Source organism: Paroedura picta, chromosome 4 (genome assembly GCF_049243985.1).
Source record: "Paroedura picta isolate Pp20150507F chromosome 4, Ppicta_v3.0, whole genome shotgun sequence".
Taxonomy (NCBI): Eukaryota; Metazoa; Chordata; class Lepidosauria; order Squamata; family Gekkonidae; genus Paroedura; species Paroedura picta.
Window position 1 is genome coordinate 37,387,788 of NC_135372.1, and position 21,837 is coordinate 37,409,624.

The 21,837-nt window shown below is 45.3% G+C and overlaps 1 protein-coding gene across 10 annotated transcripts in view; it reads right to left on the minus strand.

The window, feature by feature from the left end:
• Positions 1 to 21,837, minus strand: part of RASAL2 (RAS protein activator like 2) — a 292,197-nt gene that overhangs the window by 44,261 nt on the left and 226,099 nt on the right. For 9 of the 10 annotated variants that reach the window (XM_077332483.1, XM_077332482.1, XM_077332480.1 and 6 more), the window contains one exon: positions 721 to 874. In XM_077332483.1, coding sequence (XP_077188598.1) covers positions 721 to 874 — 154 coding nt within the window. Of the gene's footprint in view, positions 1 to 720; positions 875 to 13,929; positions 14,063 to 21,837 lie in introns of those variants that run through there. The other variant, XM_077332486.1, reaches the window with a different exon arrangement.

The window sequence follows — 21,837 nt, forward strand, 5'->3', positions numbered from 1 at the left end:
CATGGAATGCTCTCTTATCACAGAGGCTGGTCAGGTTAATTCTCTGGGAACATTCTGGATGCTCATTGAGGCAAATTTCCTTACAGGTTGCTGCTGTTGTAACTACTTAACAGACAGTTTTGAGAGGCAGTAACTGATTACTTCACATAAAGTTGCCAGTATTTTATTCGCGTTCGAGAAGGAAGCTGCGAGTTACAAATAAATAAATACTGTCGAAAACATAAGTGGTCACTGGCGAAACACTTGAAATTTATAACCAAATGAGGTCTATCAAAACGTGGACGTTAGCAGCTGGACTGTGTTGCCTGTAGGGTACACTGCAAATTCAACCCTTGGAGATCAAAACACCTGCCCAACCCTGGCGCCTCGCTGAAGCTGGTATATACCTACTTCAACAGAAACTGGCTCAAAAACAGATCACACCTCCACTACTTTCTCTTTCTCTCAGGCCATTCATTGTAATCTGCAATTGGGGTAGCTCCGTACAGTTGACAAAATTTCTTCCTGTTGAATGATTGATGGCAGAGGCCTCTGGGGCTTTATAACTGGCTGGTGAATGCCTAGTCCACACCCTTACTTCAGCACATCTCAATCTGCTCACTTGGTTACGAAACCCAGGAAGAGTGACATCAGGAAACAGACCAAGTGGATTAAGCAGTCTATGTATTTCTTTGTTGAGGGATGAGGATTTGGGGCTGGGGAGGTGCTGTTTTGCTTTACCTCAAAGCAGAAGTCTTGTCCGAGGATACTGCTATGAAGTGGTTTGACCAAGACTTTCTCTTCGGTGGCAAGATCCAACGTCTCCACAGCGCTAGCTGGGCTCAACAAAGATTCATGGGAACGAGATTCTTTCAGTTTTGGTAAAGGACGGGACCTGTGCAAAGGCAAGAAGAGTTAGAAATAAGACACGGTGGAGGGGGTGGGGAGCTGTTCAGGAAAACAGCTTTTTTAAAAAAGCACTGGTGAAGGTTTTCCTCACTTCAGTTGCTGGCTTTGGAAATTAGATAGCTCTGACAAAGGCCGGACAAGATTCAGCAGATCCAGAAAATCAGAAGTATTTTGCTTGTCGGCATTTATGCATTCTTCACAGCTGGCTTTACAGACCTCAATAAAATGAATACATGGTTCAACAGCACTTAAATCAAGGCTACCTACTTCCTTCACAGATTCCAAGATTTTATGAATTGCAACTTGGCTGATCCAATGAACCACTAATTCCTAGAAGCTGCAAATGCTACACTCCCTCAAATGTACATATTCTGAAATAGGAATTACATAGGTATTGTAATTTTTTGTAAGGACCTGGAATCAGGCATTTTTCTATCTCATTTATATTCTGCCCCTCACTCAAGGAGCTCACTACAGCATACCTATTCACTGAGGGCATTGACAACTGAGGGTTTGACAGCCAATGTTGTGTTGTGGTGAAAGTCTGACTACAACCTGGAGACCCAAATTTGAATCTCCATGGAAGCTACCTAGCTAGGCTTGGGCGAATCACATACTTTTAGCCTACCCTACAGCACAGGATTGACCATTTCCACACCAGTAATATAGCCCAATGCAGCGTTCGTCTGGTCGTGGGGCTAATTTCCACTTCCCAATGATGTTGGTACCAGTCCAGGGCGGTCCCAGGCCAGGTGCAATGCGGGCCTTCATTTGCCCCAGGGCAAGGGAATGCAGACCACCCCAGACTGGATTCCTGGTGTGGAAAAGGTCATTGTTAGGATAAAATGGAGGAAAGTACAATATCAGCCAATTTGGGGTATAAATGAAGTAAACAAACAAACAAATACAAGTTCAATTCTTCTCTGATCCCCACCACCCCTGGCTAGAATATATCTTGCTGCTCACAAGAATGCAAAAAGAGGGATTATATTCAGAAACAGAGGGTTTTGCCCCCCCTTTTTCCTTGTTGTACAGAATTCTATCCAAAACGTTATTGAAATCTATAAATAGCTCAGACCTGAAATAACATCCATGCCAAGAATAACAGGCAAAGTTCATGATAGCTCTTTCAGTACATGACCTTATTTCCATTAATTCCAGAATAGCAGCATTGGCTAGTCTTAAAAACATTCCTATATCTGCTTCGGATGAGCTGGGCCTATAACCTGTCCAAGGAAGGACCTCTGCCACATTCAAGACACTTCCCAGGCTTTCTTTTTCAAACCCCTCTAGACTCAAAGTAATCAAAGTAATCAAATAAACCGACAGTAAGTTAAATGGTATACAACACAAGTCATTCCAAAGCAAACCAAGACCTTTACCCTAATATTTACTGGATACCTAGAACATACATTATAAGATGAGGAGGAGAAGAGGAGAGCTGGGCTCTTATACCCTACTTTTCACAACCTGAAGGATTCCCAACATGGTTTACAAATACCTTTCCTTCCTCTCCCCGCAACAGACACCTTGTGAGGTAGGTGGGCCTGAAAAAGCTCAGATAGCAGCTCCAAGAGAACTATGACAAAGCCCAAGGTCACCAACTGTGACTAGCCCAAGTGTGAACAACTTGAATCTAAATAAGATGGCGCTGATGTTAGAGAAAGGGAATGATCTTCCTTCAACAGATGGGGTGATAATTGCTCTATTGAACCAAGTGAAGGGATGCTCTTGGATCCCTAGAGAATCTGGAAAGATCTGTTGAGATCTGTTGTCTTAATGTGAGAACTCCCCACCCCACAGTAGAACTGAGGAGACAATGGCATATTCTTCCCTTAAATTGCTTCCCTGATTGGAAAACCTCTACCACTTACATTAAGGAGAGACACAGGTAAATATGTAGCTTCCTGTTTTCTAATCCAGAGCTAAAAACAATCCTGGAGATATTTCTCATTAGAGAAACAGCTCAAGGGAAGATTGGACCTCTTCCCTAACCCATCATCCTGTATCCACTTTGGGTGCATTCTGGCAGTTCTGTGACACTGTCGTGTTATACATAGTTTAGTCTCTGAAGTGCATTTTATGCATGCTCCATACACATGCTTTCTCATCCCTTGGAGACTGATCTGACTGAGCAAACTAATCCATGCACCTGCAGGTTGCTGAATTGACTCTATGGGACTGCCCCTGAAAATTAGTTGTTTAAGAAGCTTCAAACAATGCAGAATACTACTGCCCATTTTTTAACTGGTGTGTCACAGCATACTCAGATATGACACGTCTTTTGCGTCAGGTACACTGGCTGACAATTTACTTCAGCATTGTCCTAGTTTTAAAGTTTAAGCCCTTTATGGACTGGGACTCACACCCACATTTTTTAAAGGTTTTTCCTCATAGGGGCCCTCCCACCAATTAAGATCAGGTCAACAGACCACACCGACATTTCCTTTGATCTGCAAGGTAATTTTAGTGGCAGTGAGTCACAGGGTCTTTTCAGTGGCAGCCCCTTCCCTTTGAAATCAATTTCAAAGACTGAAGGCCACAGGGGAGAGGCAGTATAAAATTAAATATTATTATTATTATTGTTGTTGTTATAATAAAAGGTTGTAACATGTTTTCCTTTTAGTTGCTTTGGTGAATGAAGCTGACTGATAAACTGTTTTAATTTTATGTATGTTTCCTGTTTTTTGACTGCTTAAAATGCTTTATTGTGCAATGCACATCTGGAAACTACTGAAAGCATTTTGAAAAACATAAGTAAACAATGACTGCCTCATTGCGCAATCCTTAACAGAATTAGTGCCTTCTAAATCTATTGATGGGCTTATAAGAATGTAAAGATCTCAAGGTTCCTCCATGCATCCCGGAAACAGCCATCTCCAAAAGGTCATGTTTTCACTTGACAGAACAAAGAGCAAAACACAGTAGCTCAATGAGCCTCAGTTAAGCAACAGCATAAAACTATTTTAAGGATGTTTTAGTTTTCAATTACATTTTTGTTCTCTCTCTTAATTGTAGTTTTTGCTTCAGGAGTTTTCCCCTTTAGTCTAGTTTTTTCCACTGGTTTCAGTGGGAAGTGGGGAATGAAAGACAGAACTTGTCTGTCCTCTCCCCCTCTTTTCCCCTCATGCACGCCAATGCACACAAACAAAATCCCCTGCCCCTGCCCATCCCCTTCTGACAGTTGTTTACCTCCTGCCTTGAACCATGATGTAACTAGACTGCATTTTACTTTTATAGAAGGAAGTGCATACTACTATCTGATGAGATGATAAGCATTAGTGGGGTAAAAAGCGCAGAGCCATTTCCGGACAATTTCCCCTTCAATCTGAAAACGATTCCATCTCTGTTTGAATGTGATGCCTCTACTTGAATGCTGCATTTATTGGAATCCTGTACATTGGGTTAGCTTCATGTTTCAACACACCAGTGATGACACTCCCTTCTGGTGCAAAGAGCCCTCCCATGCCACAAGAGGCCTCATGTTTCAGATGAAATCTCCTTGGAAGGAAGATGCTATTGCTAGCAGAATGGGATCCCTGGGATCCAAGCTATTGTATCATTCAATTATAAATTCTTATTCTAAAACCTTAGTTTTACTGGAGAGCACCTTGTGGGGTGGCTGTAAGTCACCTGTGACTTGATGGCCCTTTTCGACCAACAATAGAAAGGAGATTGCAATGTAGGTGTCCACTTTTGTTCTAGCAGGTCTGTGCTTTGATGTTCCCAGGGCTGCTTCTTCAGGACAGACTAGACCTCATCTTAATTTAATTGATTTCTGAGTGTAAATCCCTCAAAAGGCACAAGAGCACGACCAGTTAGAAAGCTAGTTATAGGAGAGGCCATAGCTCAGTGGCAGAATATCTCTGCTTGGTATGCAGAAGATCCCTGGTTCAATCCTTGCCCTCTCCAGTTAAAAGGATCAGGTAGAAAGAGATAGAGAAAACCTCTATCTGAGGCCCTAGAAAACCCCTGCCAACCTTCATAAAACAATGTTCTGATTCAGTGTGAGGCAGTTTCATGTGTTCACATATCTCCTCCCTATCTCCAGCCACTTCAGCACTAAACATCGCTAGTTAAGCCAGTTTAAGAGAACTCCTTTAAACAGCTGGAACAGCTACATGACTTTGTTCTTTGCTTGGGACCATCCTGGTTTACAAACGGCTAACCAGAGAAACTTCTCACATTTCAATATACGCCAAGTACACAAGGACCCTTGATGCCTTTGCAAGCACAGGAGTAAGAACACAATTCTCAAACACAAGATGACAAGCTGAGTATAGTCTCGATCGCTGCCTGCTTCTTCTGACAACTCCTTGTTCCAATGTAAATCCAGAACTTCAGCCGTGGATATTCTATCATTCCCTGTGATTAAACGAAGCATTTCTAAAACACAGGTTTCTTTTTGAAAGCTTCTCTAACAAATTTCTCCATTTTGAATGCCTCTATACAGCCCTAGAGGCAAGCTCCCTTTCTTTTCTTTTTAATTTTTGCATACTTTCTCAAACCCAAGAAAACAGCAACAGACAGTAGGGATAGATGTCCAAGAATTCACATCCGTTCCAGGCCTGGGTTTGTATAGCAGATAGCTAGAGACGAAGAGTTAAAGGAACAAGCACAGTACCAGAAAGCTCAGCTTATCACAAACGCCTCGCATTGGCTACGTTTCCTAAATACATACGACTAGTTGCGTTCGGACCGGCACACCTACGTGAAACAATTGTACAGCCACCTGACCGTGCAGCCCCAAATCATAGCGGTGCCATGTATCCCGGGAACCCCCACACCTCCTCCTCTTGGGCTACATCTCAGTAGAGGAATTCCTTAGCGCGAGGACAACAACGGCCAAATCCATCCACGGACAACGTGCAGAGGCCCCTATCGTGAAGTTTCACGGTCAAGAAGAGCCAGGCCAAAGAGCTGGCCGGGACGGAAGACAAACTGCTCTGTCCGCGCGGGCTAAGCCGTCACCCTCCTTCGCCTCATCTTTCACACACAGTGTAGTCTGTCCCTCAGGTGACACAAACAAGGTTTCCTGGTGTATGCCCAGCTCGCTCAGCCCTGGGCCGGTTGCCATGGCGCTGCATCTATAAGGAGATTAGAGATGGGAAGGCAGCAGGGAGAAGCCGCAGCCGTCAGGCAGAGCTCGGGGAGCGTGCTCTGCAAATGCGGCAGAGGTGACCTTTCTGAGGAGAGGAAAGAGACCCCTCCCTCCCGCCCGCCTTCCCGCAAGTTAACCAGACACTGGAGCTGAAAGAGAGAGTGGAGACGGCCTTCAAACGGCCTCGTGGGGATTGAGCAGGGTGGAAGAATGGCACATCCGGAAAAGCCCTGCTTATCTTGCCTTATATATGATCCTCCTCCATCGGGAGGCGGCTACCACTCCCCACCACGCGGGTTAAATGGTCGGCCGGCATCTGTTCAGCTCCCCAGGAAGGCATACCAGTCGTTTCAATTGCTGCTTTCTAAAGGCGACCAAGATGGGGTTGGGTTCGCACGTACCACGCACAGACATACACAAGGTCGTGGGCATTAGAGTGGGCCGCTTTTCCCTCCTCACTGGAGTCAACAATAATCGCATTAAATGATAATGAATACTAAAGGCCTCCTTCACATTAAGTGGCATCCCCTGTGAATTAGTCACCACCATATGGTTTGTCTCCATGCTATCACAAACACATTCTTGTGTCTGTTGGCAGGGGAGGGGGAGAATGGGGATGTAGCAGAGAGGCTTTTCGGGCCACCGTGGAAGACAAATGGCTCGTAATGGAGAGCAGTGCCCCCACACCATGGCTCTTTCATAAATTTTAATTATTTATTTTTAGCCCACCCTTCCCTGAAGGCTCTGGGCGGGTGACAACATTTATAAAAACAATAAATATCAATTGTCATATTTAAACATTCATTTAAAAACTTTTTAATGCTAGATTTACATTGATCAACACTACCCCTCACTGGGGGGGAAAATGTCAAGAGGTATAAGCTAGGTCAGGCTTTTTTTGAATGGTCCTGGAAGGGTTTCCTGAATTGGTGGGAGTTAATTAATTTTATATGCGCCTCTTGTGGCGCAGGGTGGTAAAGCAGCCGGCATGCTTCCTGAAGCTCTGACCATGAGGCTGGGGGTTTGACCCCAGCAGCCAGCTCAATGTTGACTCAGCCTTCCATCCTTCCGAGATCGGTAAAATGAATACCCAGCTTGCTGGGGGCAAACCACCCCGTATTGAGTCTGCCATGAAAACGCTAGAGGGCATCACCCCAAGGGTCAGACATGACTCGGTGCTTGCACAGGGGATACCTTTACCTTTAATTAATTTTTAATATATTTTAAATGTGCTAAACGATGATCAGGTGATATGATCATATATGGTCATGTTGACCCTCCCTCCCCCAATGGCCAATGATGGGCCTGGAGGGGGTGGGAAGGGGAGGGCCCTCGGGGTGGGAATGTACACAGCTATTCTTTCCAACCATATTCTTCATGATCGCACCATCGCACTTTCTCGAAGCCTGAAGAATAATTCGGGAGTTTTTTAATGGTAAAAAAGTTGTAAAAGGCTGATCTAGGTCTCACTGACATAAATCAGTGAACTTTGGATGGCAGGTAAGGGCTCACTCCGATGGAACAGTCTTACACACACTAAAGTGGCCAGCAGTAGACAAGTGGGTTGTTGTTTTGATTATATATAACCCCCTCCCCCAAGAGCTTAATGTTCCACCACCTCCAACTGGCTGCGGATCTCCGGCCTCAAAGAAGGACCTCAACAAGGGTCACAGCCTTCTTGGTCCTGGCCCCCACCTGGTAGAACGAGCTCCCTGAAGAGATTAGGGCCCTGTCCAAACTCCCACAATTCCACAGGGCCTGCCAAAGAGAGCTCCTCCACAAGGCATTTGCTTGAGTCCGACTGACTGAGAACATCTACAGGTCGTTTCCCCCCTTCCTCAGACAGAAATATCAAACCTACCTAGGAGTTGTCAATCTTATTGTTCTGTTACAATACTGTTCTGGTTGGCATGTTATGTCATGATTGTTATCTGTTATATTGTTATAAGTTCTATGTGACTGTTCTACGTTTTGTGTAAACCACTCAGAGCTCTATGGAAGGGCAGTATAAAAAGCCAGACAGACAGACAAAAGGGAAATGTTGTAATTTGTGTTGGGGAGAAAAGAAGGATTCAAAATGACAATTAATAAATACAACCAGAAAAGACAATAATGCTAGGAAGAAAGGAACAGGAAAAAAAGGAAGACCCAGTAAGAGATGGAATCACTCGATATAGGAAGCCAAAGACTTCAGTTTGAAAGACTGGAGCAAGGTTATTAATGACAGGACATTTTGGAGGTCATTAATTTATAAGGTCGCCACAAGTCGGAAGCCAGTTGAATGCACATCACAGACACACACATAATATAAGGATGAGGAGTCTATGTGTAACTCCAGACAGTAATACATTAACCTTAAATATTTATAAATTATGGACTAAAATTGATTAAACAACAGGAAGCCAGGGAATACATGCAATGTTCATGCAATGTTTGTTTATTTATTTATTCCTTTAATTTATATACTGCCCCTCACTATGACGTCTATGGGCAGCAAACAACAGGGTCCCACAACAATCCGTACCAGCACCAGTACTATTTTCATTTTCTCATAAATGATTAGGGATGATACCAGATTATTCCTGGCGGTGAAAAGCTAGGTGGATTGTGAAAAGCGACAGGAAGATCTTCCAAGGCAGGCCCAAGCAGAACATATGGCAAGGACCAACTCTGGGTGTGATCCGAGTACAGACAGGTGTGTCCAGACTTCATTTTTCAATGACAAGAAGGCATACGTCCTACTCATAAGGAAGAGGGGAACTGAACTAGGTTCCAGTCTGACTCCGAGAAGGTTTGTGCTTGGAGTCCCAGCTCTGTTACTGGCCCAGTCCTGAAGGTCCTGATTTTGTAATATTTGACTCATTGTGCACGTACCCCACAATCATTTCACAAGGGGGAAGTGGAAGTAGCGAAAAAGCATTCCCTGAGCTGACGGCCGCGCCTCACGTCTCCCAGGTTTTAGATATAATTAGGCAACGTGGCTATAAATGCAAAGAGCCATCTTTCGAGAGGAAAAAGAAGGCTCATCATCGTAATTTAGTGTACCACAAAACGCAAACCTCATCCAACATCCTAATGCTGCAATTAACAAGGAGGCAATTTTCCCAACCCCCTCCAGGTTTGAGCATCCTGATAATAAAAGCCAAGCCACCCCACTTGCTTTCTAATGACCAGCAATGATGGCAGATTAAAAGAGCCTTTCCCGTATTAGAGGGGGAAGGTACTGGGAAAATGACACGGCCGTTAATCACAGAGGAGCAAGACTACAGTAAACAGGAAGATCGTGTAGGCACAAAGAGTGGCAGGGAGCCTGTTGCAGAGGGAGAATGTTTGCCCAAAATCTGTTGCTTCTCAACAGCTCCATTATCTCCCCCCCCCTTCCACCAAATCCCTATTCTAATCACACTTAACCTGGACGATTAACCTTTCCCCTGCTATCCACTAACAGAAGGGAGCCTCGGCTGGGGAAATTTCATCCAGATTTAAAACCGATCCCAGCGGTCCAAAAGAACCCGCGACCGTGTGGCGTTTTATTTAAACCGTGCCAATACACGCGTAACCCCGCTATTTGCGCTCAAATAGCACGCACAGTTTTTCATGCGTCATTGACACGGCACCAATACATGTGCAGTCCCGCTATTTGTGCAACAATAAGACGCCAATGCAAGACCTGCCGGAGTGATTTTCGATATGCAAATGTTGATGGCCCGTTTAGTGGTTGTGGGGAAGGATTAAACAAGATGGTTATGCTGCTAGGGGAGGATCTGGGATACTAAGGTTTGAATTCCACACACCTCCCCCCCCCCCCCCCCGTGGCTGCTGTGCCCTTGAGACAGCAAGTATGAGGATAAACAGACAGAAAAATAAAGATGTTGTACATGTGCAACTGATCCTCAAGTTCCTCCTCTTTGTGCAACGTATCATCATTAAGTTCCTCCTGCTTGGCAGCATCACATTTGAATTCTGTTTCAGAAGCACGGAACAGCAGCGCCACAGTGATCCCCAAATAAAAACAAAATGAAAAAAATAAAATAAAAACCCACTGGCACCTTACTAGCAACATTTTTGTTCAAAAAGAACATTAGCTTCCTGTTGTCAGTCTTGAAGGAATCACCGAATTTTTGTTCTGTTTTGCTGTTTTGTGGGATATAAATTAAATAATAATAATAATAATAATCTTAACACACCCCAATAAGGGCTTAGTGGGAGGAGTTAGGGCGGGCTCTGTCCGGGATGAGGAAGGGTGCCGATTGGCCCCTTCCTCCGGACAGACCATTGGCCTGGCTGATTCCCGCCCTGCCAACAAGGGAGCAACTGCGAGCCGTGCAGAGCGCGGCTCGCAGTTGCTCCCTTGCCGGCGGCCTGACGCGTTGGGAAACGCAAAGCGCCTCTCGCCGCGTCAGGCCGCCAGCAAGGGAGCCCCCAACAGCCGTGTGGAGCGCGACTGCCGGGGGCTTCCTTGCCTAGCGCCCGCTGTATTTTTATTACAGCAGGCTTGATTACTAGTAATAATAATAATAATAATAATAATAATAATAATAATAATAATATAAGACAGTGGTTCTCAACCTGGGGGCGCAGGACCCCCTTGGGGGTTGAATGCCCCTTTCACAGGGGTCACAGCAGGGCGAGCAGCTTGGTGGGGTGGGGGCGCTGCCACTGTTGCCGCTCCTCCTGAAGGTGCCCGTCAATTTATATACATTTATAACCAATTTGTATACAATCCCGAACAATGGATCTTCACTCCATTAGTCAGTTTCAGTTTAATTCCTGTGAAAGAACCCTTGCATCATTTCATGGTTGGGGGTCTCCAGAACATGAGCAACTGTAGTAAAGGGTCATGGCATTAGGAAGGTTGAGAACCACTGCTATAAGAGAATAACATGCAAACGTCCATGTGGGCTCCAGGTAGAGAGAAAGTATTGATTATGGTTTTCATTGTATCAGGTTCCTTGTTCCAATTTTTGAATCATGTCCCTCTGTATTTGATGCCAGCACCCTTGAACAACACAGAATCTGACATTCTTCACTTTTTAAACTGGAGGTCTACAAATAAACAAAAATCTTGGGCAGCCAGTAGCTGCCTGCTATGGTATTCGAGTGTCAAGCATGCACGGGGAGGGTAAAGGGTTAAAAAAAAAAAGATCAAATTCTCTCTGCTTATGAAGGTCTCCTGCTGCTTTTGACCTATTTAAAAGCCAGACCCCAAAGTGCACATTTCAATTACTGCGATTACTGTGGGGGTGGATTGGCTCTTAAAAATAACTAATAAGGATCAGAAATCTCTCCCTGAAGCAAACATGGCACAGGGACCAGCACCGAACTGACAAAACCCACAGTCTAATTCATCCATTGTCTTATTATACAAAGGATTCAAAGGAGGTTAATTATGGGGTTGCATCCTCTCATACAATTAGATTCTTCTCAGACATAATATACCTGATTAAAAATGCCACGATGTTCTGCTCTCAGCAGAATTGTTTTATTTATTCATTTTTCGATTTCTATCTATTAGAGATATGCCCACACTCCTGCACAAGCTGATCTATCTTGCTTTGTGCCAGGTCAGTATAATTCAGTCAACAGAAGGCAGACTGCAGCTAGGTTTAAATCTCAGCTCGGTTTATGGAGTCGACGGGCAGCCTTGGCCAAACGCCACCCCCATTCTTTAAATTTCCCTACCTACAAATTAAGAATAATAGATGTCTGGCTGAATGGCCCAGGCTAACCCGATCTTGCCAGATCTTGAAAGCTAAGCAGGGTGGGCCCGAGTTAGTATGTGGACAGGGCAGGGTTGCTATGGAGAATCACTCAGTGGTAAACCACCTCTGAACATCTTGACTTGAAATCCTTACAGGTCTCCACAAATTGCCACTTGTGAGGGCTGGATGCGCATCTTCGCTCACATTCATCACCAACTGGCCCATGGCTGGCAACCGGCTCAGGGCGATGGGGAGTATCAGCCTAGTTGCCTTGGAAGTAGAGGTTCTGCCCTTGTTCCTCTCCAACATCTGCCCTTACCAGGAATGCTTCCCCTTGCGAAAGAGTGCAAACACCACCAAACCAGAAGGAGCTCACTTTGTTCCTTCATAGGTTTCATTATAGGTTTCAGAAGGAAGGACTCCCTGGAGAAGAGCCTAATGCTGGGAGCGATTGAGGGCAAAAGAAGAAGGGGACGACAGAGAATGAGGTGGCTGGATGGAGTCACTGAAGCAGTCTGTGTGAGCTCAAATGGACTCCAGGGAATGGTAGAGGACAGGAAGGCCTGGAGGATCATTGTCCATGGGGTCGTGATGGGTTGGACACGACTTCGCACCTAACAACAACAACACGGTTTCATTAAAGGTGCATTTGCATGCTAAAGCGGTATAATGTATATAAATACTTGGTTTTCATACAAAATGAAGGCGAGGATTCTGAATATTTTTATTTATGCTGCCAGTAAGAATTTGGGGGCAGCTGAGCTGAACCTCAAAGAGACTGGGCACAAGAAGCATTTCCAACCCTAGAACTAATGACAAGCACTACGAGCTGGTAGATTTTCTAACTTCTCGTTGAAGAAATCACTCCTTTCAATTAGCAAACAGTTCTGCAGATTTCACTGCTTGGTTACATAAGTCAATTTTATTTCCGTTGCAAGATCAGGGATTATTACTTAGTTCTGAGTTCTGTTCATTTTCGGACTGTGAGCAGGGGCTGAGTGCACTGGAGAGGCAGTTCTAATTTAAACAAACAAATGAACCGTAGAGAGCCTACAGTCCTGAAATATGGAATGTTATACAGGGCTCTCCCAGTGTCTTCCTTGTACAGATTGCCTCTTATTGTGGAGTGCTACACACTGAGCAGTGGAATCAGACTTTTTCTCTTGCAGTCCCCATTTCTACCCACTAACAACTGTACTCAAATGAGCAGATATACTTCCCCTATCAAGTTGCAAGGGAAAGCTATTTTCAGAAGGGTACTCTGTCGGGTGGAGTCCCTCACTTTGAATGCCTAGAAGCAATATGCTACAGAAAGGCATTTGCCGGGGTTTTGTGGGATCTAAACAAACTGGTACAGAAGGCAGAGCAGCATCTCATGTCAAGAAAATATCTGTTGAGCAGAGAGCAGACCCCTGCCCACTTTGCAAACAAACAAACAAAACCCATCCAAGCAGAAGCAGAAACACAGGATATGAAAAACAACTGAGATTCCTTTTTGATCAAAGGGGTATGCTATTTCCACCCCTAAAGGTGCAAGGGGGAAAAAAAAGGAGCAGACACATATACCTTGCAAAAAAGCCTCAAACTCCAGAGTGAATTCTTACCTTTCCTTATGAGGGTGTTTCAAAAACAGCTGCACATTTTATAATAATCTCGTGGGATATACTCTCTATCAAAGAGACAGAAACATATGGCAACAGACCTACAATATAGTCATTGGTGCTGAAGAGCAAGATGTACACATAGCCAAAGACCCATGAGCAGCTCTGGAGTCCAAAGGTACCACAGAATGCTGGCAAACCTATCCTGTTTTAATGTAACTTGAAGCACTTTTAGGACCTACCAAGTGTGCAGGCAAATGCATTCTTAAAAAGGACCCCAAGTGCTTAGTAAAGGACAAACACCACCTCTTTTCTGCACACGTACTGCACAAGGACACGTACTCTGTCTCACGCGCACTCTTCTCGGAAATGGTGCAGCAAAAAAACAAAAAACAAAACAAAACGTGACACACATTCCCAGGCAAGGAGAGCCATCGGCAGCCTCCCACCCACTTAAGACAAATAGGATCAAAAATCTGTCTGCTCTGCTCTGCTCCTGCGACCTTCTGGAATCTAGGATGAGGAGACAGGAAGGAAAAGCGGAAGAGAGACGCCAACCTGCTTTGCTTGGCTCCCTTCGCTGACCTGCCACGGTCGTCTGCACTGCAAAGAGGACATTTTGAAAGAAAGGACCCACCTATAGTAGAAGGAACTGGCGTGGGCACAGCGGTACCGCTTCATCATAAACCCCAAAGCCATGGCTACTTGATCCCCGAGGGCCCGGGAGTGGCCATTCTCTGGAAGTGAATTCTCTGGTGTTCTACAGCTGTCTGATAATACCATAAAATGACTTTTACTAAATCAGGAGGATTCCCACGTGGCAGCAAATCCCAAGAGGGCAAAACCCTCCCAGCTGTCCGCAGTTTTAACTGCAGCCACTCAGAGCGCGCACATCTCATTCTCAAGCATCATTCTTTCCGCCTCGCCCTTCTGCCCAATAAATAAAATTAAGGGGAAGGATCGGGAGGCCCAGTTAGGAAAGCTTTCCGTTTCCTGGCCCCACACCTGCGATGCAGTAACCCACTCGCCCTTACCTGGCTTACATCCTGAAGTTCTCTTTGGCTGCTTGTCAATTATTCTTCGCTTTTATGGCTTCAGAAAGGTTTAAAATGTGAAACCCGCTTAAGAGTGCATGCTTGAAGGGCAGTTTTGTGTTCTGGAGGAGTGATTAAAAAAAGACAGCGGTACAGGAAGAAAGGCCGAGACTGGTTTAGTGCAGTGAGGCTCCTTAAAACCTCCATGCACCTCAGCAGGATGCTTCACTAAATAGACGGCCATTGAAAATATGCTCCAGGCACAAGCTGGAACATGTCACAGACCACTGAATTTAGTGGTGTATTTGAGTCTTTCTTGCTAAGCCAGATTTGCTGAACACACTCTGCTAAAAAGTAATAAGCAGAGAAATTTATAAAGCACTGGAAACCACATTAGAAAGGCGAAAGATTTATGTGTTCTGAAGAGAAACCAGCATATGGAAACCACATTTAAAAAGTGTTCGTGATTGTGAATGGGCATGGACCAGTTTACAAACCAAAATCCAGCACACACTTGGTTTGGTTTCAGAATGTTCAGGGAACACACCTTCCCCGAACTCTTATCAAACTTTTGTTCTGTTTGGCGCTCTGTGTTTTACGTACTTGCTGCATTTTTAGATATATATATTTAATGTTCTGTTTGGCTGTTCAGGGCATTTAAAGCTAACAGCTGAGCAGCGCGGATCTGTAGCTGGCCTGTCAGGTTTAAATGGCTTTGAGCTATTTCACTGGTTGGTTTTGCTTCCCTTGTTTTCAAGTGAAATGGATCAATGAAACGGCCGTGAGCCAATTCAGCCTAAGAGTCGACAGATGCACATGCTCTTATATTAAAGTGACCCAGACAACCCACCTGCTGTTAGACTGAAAAGACTGTGAGCCATTTCACCAGCTGGTTGCGCTTCCCCACTCTTGGAAGTAAGGGGAAGCAAAGCCAACCAGTGAAATGGCTCAAAGCCAGTTAAACCTAACAGTGGGGCATATCCACCCATCAGCTGTTAGGTTTAAATGGCTGTAAGCCATAAACCCACCAGTTTTGGAAGTGGAGGGAACAGTTAGTGAAATAGCTCACCGTTATTTCGACCTAATAGCACCCCCCCACACACACACACTGTTAGGCTGAAATGGCTGTGAGCCATTTAAACCAAACACTGTGGTAGATCCACCTATCAGTTGCTAGATTTAAATGGCTGTAAGCCAATTAACCCTATCACTCTCGTCCCCCAGTGTGAAGCAAGGGGAAGCAAAACAGATGGGTTAAATGTCTGCCAGCAATTTAATCCTTCACAGTGATCACAAGACATATGAAGAAAGGCTGGGGAAGCTTGGTCTGTTTAACCTGGAGAGGAGATGACTGAGAGGGGATTTGATAACCATCTTCAAGCATTTAAAAGGCTGCCATATTGAAGATGGAGCAGAATTGTTCTCTCTTGCCCCGGAGGGACGGGCCAGAACCAATGGGATGAAATTTATTCAAAAGAAATTCAATCTAAACATCCGGAAGAAGTTCCTGGCAGTTAGAGCGGTTTCTCAGTGTAACAGGCTTCATCGGGAGGTGATGGGTTCTCCATCTTTGGAAATTTTTAAACAGAGGCTGGATAGCCATCTGATGGAGAGGCTGATTCTGTGAAGGCTCAAGGGGGTGGCAGGTTACAGTGGATGAGCAATAGGGTTGTGAGTGGCCTGCATAGTGCAGGGGGTAGGACTAGATGACCCATGAAGTCCCTTCCAACTCTATTATTCTATGATTCTATGATTCCTTGGTGGTCTCCCATCCAACTATTAACCATGAGGGACCCTGTTTAGTTTTCAAGGTCTCATGAAATTTATCCAAGATGGTTTCTGCAGCTGGATCAAAATTATGTAAACTAAGCAAATCAGCATGAGTAATTTGTAGAATCTTGGATTTTAATTGATAGCTTTTAATGTTTTGTTTCTGTTGTCTTTTATTATGTAAGCTGCCTCAGGCAGGGTCCCTGAAGAGATGGCATAATTTTTTTTTCTAAATACCTCAATAAACATCAAGACAGTTTGTTAGACACTGACATAGTGCTTTTTCAGGGCAGATGTAAAAAGCGATTTTATGAACAATAATAACAAACGGTCGGAAAATCAGCTAGTAAATTTAAACAGGGAACTGCAGTCCTGTTTTTAAACTCGGGAAGGGAGGGGGGTTGATTGAAGCAATCGTCTCTGTAAAGAGATCAAAGGCTGTCATGGGATTCAAGAAATATTTATGAAGAAGAATAATTTGTGACGTCTCAAAGTCCCTCGGTTGAAGGCTTCCTGGGATCAGGTGCTTTGTGGAGGAGGAAAGAAGAAACAGCCGAAGAGGTGAGTTCTGCATAAAAGCACTTCTTGGCAAAAAGATCCTTTGTACATGGTGTACCTAATCTGGCCATTAGTGATGGAACATGCAGAAAATTATAACATAAATTCTGCCCTCTGGGACCAACATGTCAAGGGGCTGTTTGATATGAATGATTAACAAGTTCCATTTTATTGTCAGACTTTCAAAGACAGTGTGTGTGTGTGTGTGTGTGTGTGTGTGTGTGTGTGTGTGTGTGTGTGAGTGAGTGAGTGAGTGAGTGAGAGAGAGAGAGAGAGAGAGAGAGAGAGAGAGAGAGAGAGAGAGCATTGTTTCCAAATGGCAATATACAGAGCAAAGTCAGTCTGAAGAGTGCATTAAAAGGAGACCGCACCGCTAATGCAGACGAGACTTCATTAAACATTCAGTCTCTTCAGCGAGAGGTGCTTCCCGGGTTGCATGTCATTTCTATGAGTGCCCATCAATTTGTCTCCAAAGAGGAGAGATTATTTGCAGGCAACTAACGCAGCACTTTCTGAACAGACTGCCAACTGCCTGATGCCAAGAGAAGCAGCCACAAACTTCAAGCAGCTAGGTAACGCATGCCTGATGCTAAGGATGCTGGTGTGTATTAGTACCACCACGGTGGGGTAGTGAGCTTTGGTTCAGTAAGGCCCTGATGTTCATTCAAATCCTTGCCTCCATCAAATTTTGACCCTTCTTCTGTTAACAATCAAAGGTATTAGACCACACATCAGTTTCCATAAAAGCTTATGATGGCTCTGCTGAGATAGCACTAGAGTCTGTAAATATATGGCTCTGGACATTTAACAAAAACCTTTTCAAACTCTGCAGAGAGACAGGCCACAGGGATAAAATGTGAGACAAAATACTTGGTTGCTACCTCATTTCCTTTCCCCAGACTACTGTGGAGCCTCACAGGCACAGGGTTTAGTAAGAAGAGGTCTTACACACCAGGCACTAAATTTTGAATGAAAACAGGCTATGGCTTTTATTGATTACAGACCAAGGAGCATTGTCGAAGCATAGGGGTGGATCCCAGAAATTGAGCAACCCACCTGCCACTCGAGGAGTGTCCTGCGGCCTGCCTGCTGGGGACCACTTGGGGGTGACAAATATGATTGGAATCACAAGGTGGCTGTCCTGGAGTTGGTACCATCTGACACCTGGGGTGAGTCTGAGCACAGTCTCCATCTGGGCATACCATGATGTGGCTCAAAACCCCTGGACCCCATAAGTGAGTCCCCAAAAGGGGGGGCACAGGGACATGCAGGTGTATCTCCCACACAAAGGATATACCCTGAAGTGCAAAACCATCAGCTGTGACAAAGAAGTATATATAAACTGTTACCCTAAAAAAGAGGGATTCGCACACTGCTGGAGCACCAAAGCAAAGCAAATGATGTAGTGTCAGCCAGGGTGGACCCCTGAGGCTCCTGCCTTCCCCTGGCCATTCTGCAAGGTGGGGAAAGCCTCTACCAGTCCTCTTTCCCTGTGCTGCAAAACTAGCCATTTTGAGATAGTCTTGGCCATGCTGGTCAGATCAGACTACCGATCCATCTAGTCCAGCATCTTGTTCCATACAGCAGCCAAGGAGCTGCCCTGAAGGCATACAGGACACAGAGACCAAGACATAGTCCCAACTAGCAGTGGTACTCAGAGGTTGACTGCCTCTGAATATTGAAATTCCCTTTAGTCACTACATCTAGGAGTTGCTGATGGATCTTGCTTCTTCCATGAATCTGTCTAATCCCCCTTTCAAGTTCATCCGTGCTTGTGGCTATCATTAAATCCTGGGCAGTGAATTCCACACCTTAATCTCTTATTGAGTAATCAAATATCTCCCTTGGACTCTATTGCCCAACAACTTCATTGGGTGTCCCCAAGTTCCAGTATGATGGCAGAGGGAGAAAGGGCTGTTGCTTATAGGAAACACTCTTAATGCACAGTCTGGCCTTTGGCTACTTCTCTGCTCTCTGACCGCAGCCTGCATTAAACCTTTGGCATGTTCCTTCTAGGCTGAATCAATCACCAGGGCGGGAGGGGAAAAAAAAAAGCCAACGGTGCAATAAAAGTGAGCAGAAATTTATTGAATTAATAATCTGTTCATAATTCACATCAGTGTCATCAGGAGATGAAGCCTATGCATCTACAATGGAACCCGACATTGCTTTTAAAGATCAATTGCACCAGTAGACCCAAGGCATGAGACTGACTTTCCAGAGGAAGAAAAGGGTAGCTGCCAGGAGGAGGCAACACGAACTGCTTCGTGCAGCCTTTTTCTCCCTTTTGACCATGGAGGTACTGCTGAAATATTTTCCTGGCTTCGAGTTATCAGGAAGTGATGTCTGTTGGCCACGCCTTCCTGCCACACCCCACGGAAATGAAAGAAGCCTTGGGCAGCAAAGGATTAAATGGCTGGGGTCCCTTCCCTTCCAGGCCCAACACCGGCCAATTCGGGAGGGTGGGGGGTCAACCTGCCTAAATAAGGGTAGAATTTTTTAATTTAACAACCTTTTTCGTTCTCTTCACTCAGAGCCAGAAATGGCAGCCACAAGGTGGGAGGGCTCTCCTCAGTAGCCAGCTTGAAACTCCCCGTGTCTCAGTACCATTGAGGGACCTTCGACATACCTTATGGAACTTCAGTACTGTGGTTTAGTGCTTTCAACACAGAGAAGAAGAAGAGCTGGTTCTTATATGCTGCTTTTCTCTCCCCGAAAGGGTCTTAAAGCAGCTTACAATCGCCTTCCCTTTCCTCTCCCCACAACAGACACCCTGTGAGGGAGGTGAGGCTGAGAGAGCCCTGAAATTACTGCTCAATCAGAACAGCTTTATCAGTGCTGTGGTGAGCCCAAGGTCACCCAGCTGGCTGCATGTGGGGGAGCAGGGAATCAAACCCGGCTCGCCAGATTAGAAGTCCACACTCCTAACCATTACACCAAGCTGGCTTTCTAACCACTACACTGGGCTGAGCGTGTGTTAAATACTCTCCCAGTCGAAGCCAATGGCACAAATTATTCATGAATACTCAACAACAACAACAACAACAACAACAACAACAACAAGCCTCTAATCTTTAAACCGCCCGTGGCGCCGCGGGCGCCACGGACTAAATAAAAGGCTAAGGAGTTCTAGGGTGGGATGTGTCCGTGATGAGGAAGGATCCGGATTGGACCCTTCCTCCAGACAGACAATTGGAGGGACCAATCGGCAGGCACACAGCGCCTGCCGATTGGTCCCTCCGATTCCCAGCCCCAGCAACTGCGAGCCACGCAGCGAAGCGCCTCCGACACATCAGGCCAGCCACAAGGGAACCCCCGGCAGCCGCGCTCCACCCTCAACGACGCCTCCTGTCCCTCCCTCTGCCCCCACATTCTAGCGCCCATTGTATTTGGTTTACAATGGGCTCTTTTCCTAGTAGCATATAATTCATGAATACTCCTAATCGAAGTATGGTAGTTTTAAAATAAAACAACATGCAGCAATGATCAAATGTCTTCCTATTATGCTATCTTAAAACAGACAAACAGATTGACACATTTTCTAGCCCTGACTGATGGGGAGTCAACAGTGGATAGCAGGCAATCACTGCCGGCAAACAAGTACTACTATGGAAGAGGCAGAAGGCTACCTGCCTTGCCTTCCCGACCTCCGCAAGGCTTCTCCTCTATGACTGCAAGGCACCTGACAACTGCAGTTCCATTTCTCCTCCCTTTCTCAATCCCCAGTGGTGCAAAAGGAAAACCATGACCAGTTTAAAAATGATGAAAAACTAAAACATATTTCCATTATGTTCATTTGCACAATGGGAAGCACAGAAACTGAAAGCCCATCCACACACGACTTGGCTCTTGGGATTCCACTCCATGAGAGCTCCCAAGCAAGCCTCATGCATTTGCCCAGCTCCCTCATGGGGGTTACAAACTCCTTAAAACCTAAAAGCAGGAACTCCAGCTCCTTTCTTACACTATTGGCCAGGGGTGGCCAAACGGTGGCTCTCCAGATGTCCATGGACTACAATTCCCATGACCCCTAACATTTTGCCCTGGCAGGAGCTCATGGGAATTGTAGTCAATGGACATCTGGAGAGCCACCATTTGGCCACCCCTGCTTACGAAAGGGAACAATAGTAAAGGGGCTAGGAAGCCAAGAAAAAGACCAAGGCCTGCTCCCGTGCTTACCCAATAGCCAAGGAGTGCCTGAACAGAATTTCTTCGGAATACCATTATTTGTATTGAGTGTACTGACAAAATGAAGTGTGATCAGACCAAGACATTTTGAATCACATTCTGGCCATGAAGGGAGGTGGGAGAAGCTGGCCCAGCAACCAGCCGCACTCGTGACCAATCCATATAATTACAGCTTGTCATGTCTCAATGCAGCCTGTGTTTCCTAATTCAGAGGCCAACATAGCAGCTAATGTTCTAATCTGGCCAGAGGCCGCCTTGCTTATCATGTATAAACCAAAGCAAATCTACCCCTATCGTTTAGCTGTATGCTCTACCCACTCAGGGGTTTGTGAGGACCTGTGGCTACAACTGTCATCGGTTTCGAGAGTAGCACCTGGGACGGAAGCTCTTCTACAAGACACAGAATTAACAAGACGGCTAAAATGCCCGTACAGCCTTTCTGTCACCATTATTTTGTTTTGCTGCTCTGTAAACAAGAGAAAACAGTGCTATTAACTGAGGCAGCGCAGCATGACCGTGGCAAACAATGATGCCAGCTCTGGTGAGGAGGAGAAAATAAACATGCAATAACACTGCAAAGCCGAAGAGGACTGTCAGGGCTTCTCCCCTACTCTCTTGATCATCATCACAAGAAAACACCTGAAATGGGAGATCCTACGGCTACCTGAACACGGAGTCTTCCTTGACATGAAAAAGAGTTGGTTCTTATATGCCACTGTTCTCTACCCGAAGAAGTCTAAAAGTTGCTTACATTCTCCTTCCCTTTCCTCTCCCCACAACAGACACCCTGTGAGGGAGGTGAGGCTGAGAGAGCCCTGATATTCCTGCCCGGTCAGAATGCTTTATCATGGCTGTGGTGAGCCCAAGGTCATCCAGCTGGCTGTATGTGAGGGAGCAGGGAATCAAACCTTGCCAGATTAGAAGTTTGCCAGATTAGAAGTTTGCACTCCTAACCACTACACCAAGATGAAACTCTCTTTACAGAGAGTTTCATC